The 1,214-nt window shown below is 49.8% G+C and overlaps 1 protein-coding gene across 1 annotated transcript; it reads right to left on the reverse strand.

The window, feature by feature from the left end:
• Positions 1-512: 512 nt before the first annotated feature.
• Positions 513-1,022, reverse strand: LOC308163984 (nanos homolog 2-like; the record flags this gene model as incomplete). Its single annotated transcript, XM_080538152.1, has 1 exon — positions 513-1,022. The coding sequence occupies one exon, from the start codon at positions 1,020-1,022 to the stop codon at positions 513-515; it is 510 nt and encodes a 169-aa protein (XP_080394278.1).
• Between the last annotated feature and the right edge of the window lie 192 nt (positions 1,023-1,214).

Below are 1,214 nucleotides of genomic sequence, written 5' to 3' on the forward strand. Positions count from 1 at the left end.
CCAAAGGTTACTCAGGCAAAACGGGCTGAACTCAAAACGGACACAAAAACAGTCGACTTCCCTCTGTATTAACATCTAATAACTGAACTGTATACGGATGTGAGTCGGCTATGTGTGTAAGTATTATTGTTGTCTTTTGGTGCCTTGACAATAAAAAATCACCCATTGAAAGGTTCGGTTTCGCATATTAGGCTTGTTGTAGCCTACTAAACATAGATGAACAGAGTTGACCCGATTATTGATTCCATGCAGTTATTATAGGCTACATCAAATCATTGACATTAGTTGTTAAATGAGTTGTTGCAAAAATATTTATTACCTCGTAAAACAGAACACAGACCATGGCCGCTTTGTCTCAAACAATATATAACAGTAAACCATAACTTTGCTGCGCCCCGGGCCGATGTAAAAGTTGGATGGGGGGCGCATTATAAATACAATTTACAATTAACAATTAACAATTAACAATAACTGCGCCATGAGCTTTTTTGAAGTATTCAGGCGGCTGTCTCTCATTTCCTAGTCTGTCCAGCCCCGCGGCCTGTCGGCCTCCTCGCCCCCCCGTCTCCCGGCTGCGGGCAGTAGCGCAGCGTGTGGGCCGCGTCCCCCGTGGCGTCGCACCTGGGACAGGTGTAGTTGCGCAGGACGGGGCAGGTGACCTTTCCGCTCCGTGTCTTGAGGCCGTGGGACCGGTAGATCTCCGGCGTCTCCCCGTTTTTCTTACAGAAGCCACAGTACTCCTCCGAGGCCGGACTGGAGGAGGAACTACTGGCGGTACCGGGGCTCAGGGTTAAAGTCTCGACAGACTTGGATTTATACAGCTGGATCATGTCTGTGTGGTCGTGGCGGGGGACCTGCTGGTGCGTGTGGTCCCACTGGGGACCGGTGGCCTCCTCTCGTGTCTCCCGCACTCCGGACAGTTGCTGCAGCATGCCGCCCAGATTCATATAGTCGTGCCACATGTCGAAGTGCTGGTTCGGAGAAGGACTGCTGCTCTCCTCTGTGACGCGTGGTTTCGACATGGTTCTGATGGTTGTGGGGTTTAAATGCCCAGACAGTATTTATATCTACCTGGCTGTCTGGGAAAATTGAAACATTGTCTGAGATGGCCACGCTGTCTGGGAAAATTGAAACATTGTCTGAGATGGCCACGCTGTCTGGGGAAACTGAAACATTGTCTGAGATGCTGTCTGGGAAAACTGAAACATTGTCTG

This window comes from Nansenia antarctica, assembly GCF_963989245.1.
Source record: "Nansenia antarctica genome assembly, chromosome: 8".
Taxonomy (NCBI): Eukaryota; Metazoa; Chordata; class Actinopteri; order Argentiniformes; family Microstomatidae; genus Nansenia; species Nansenia antarctica.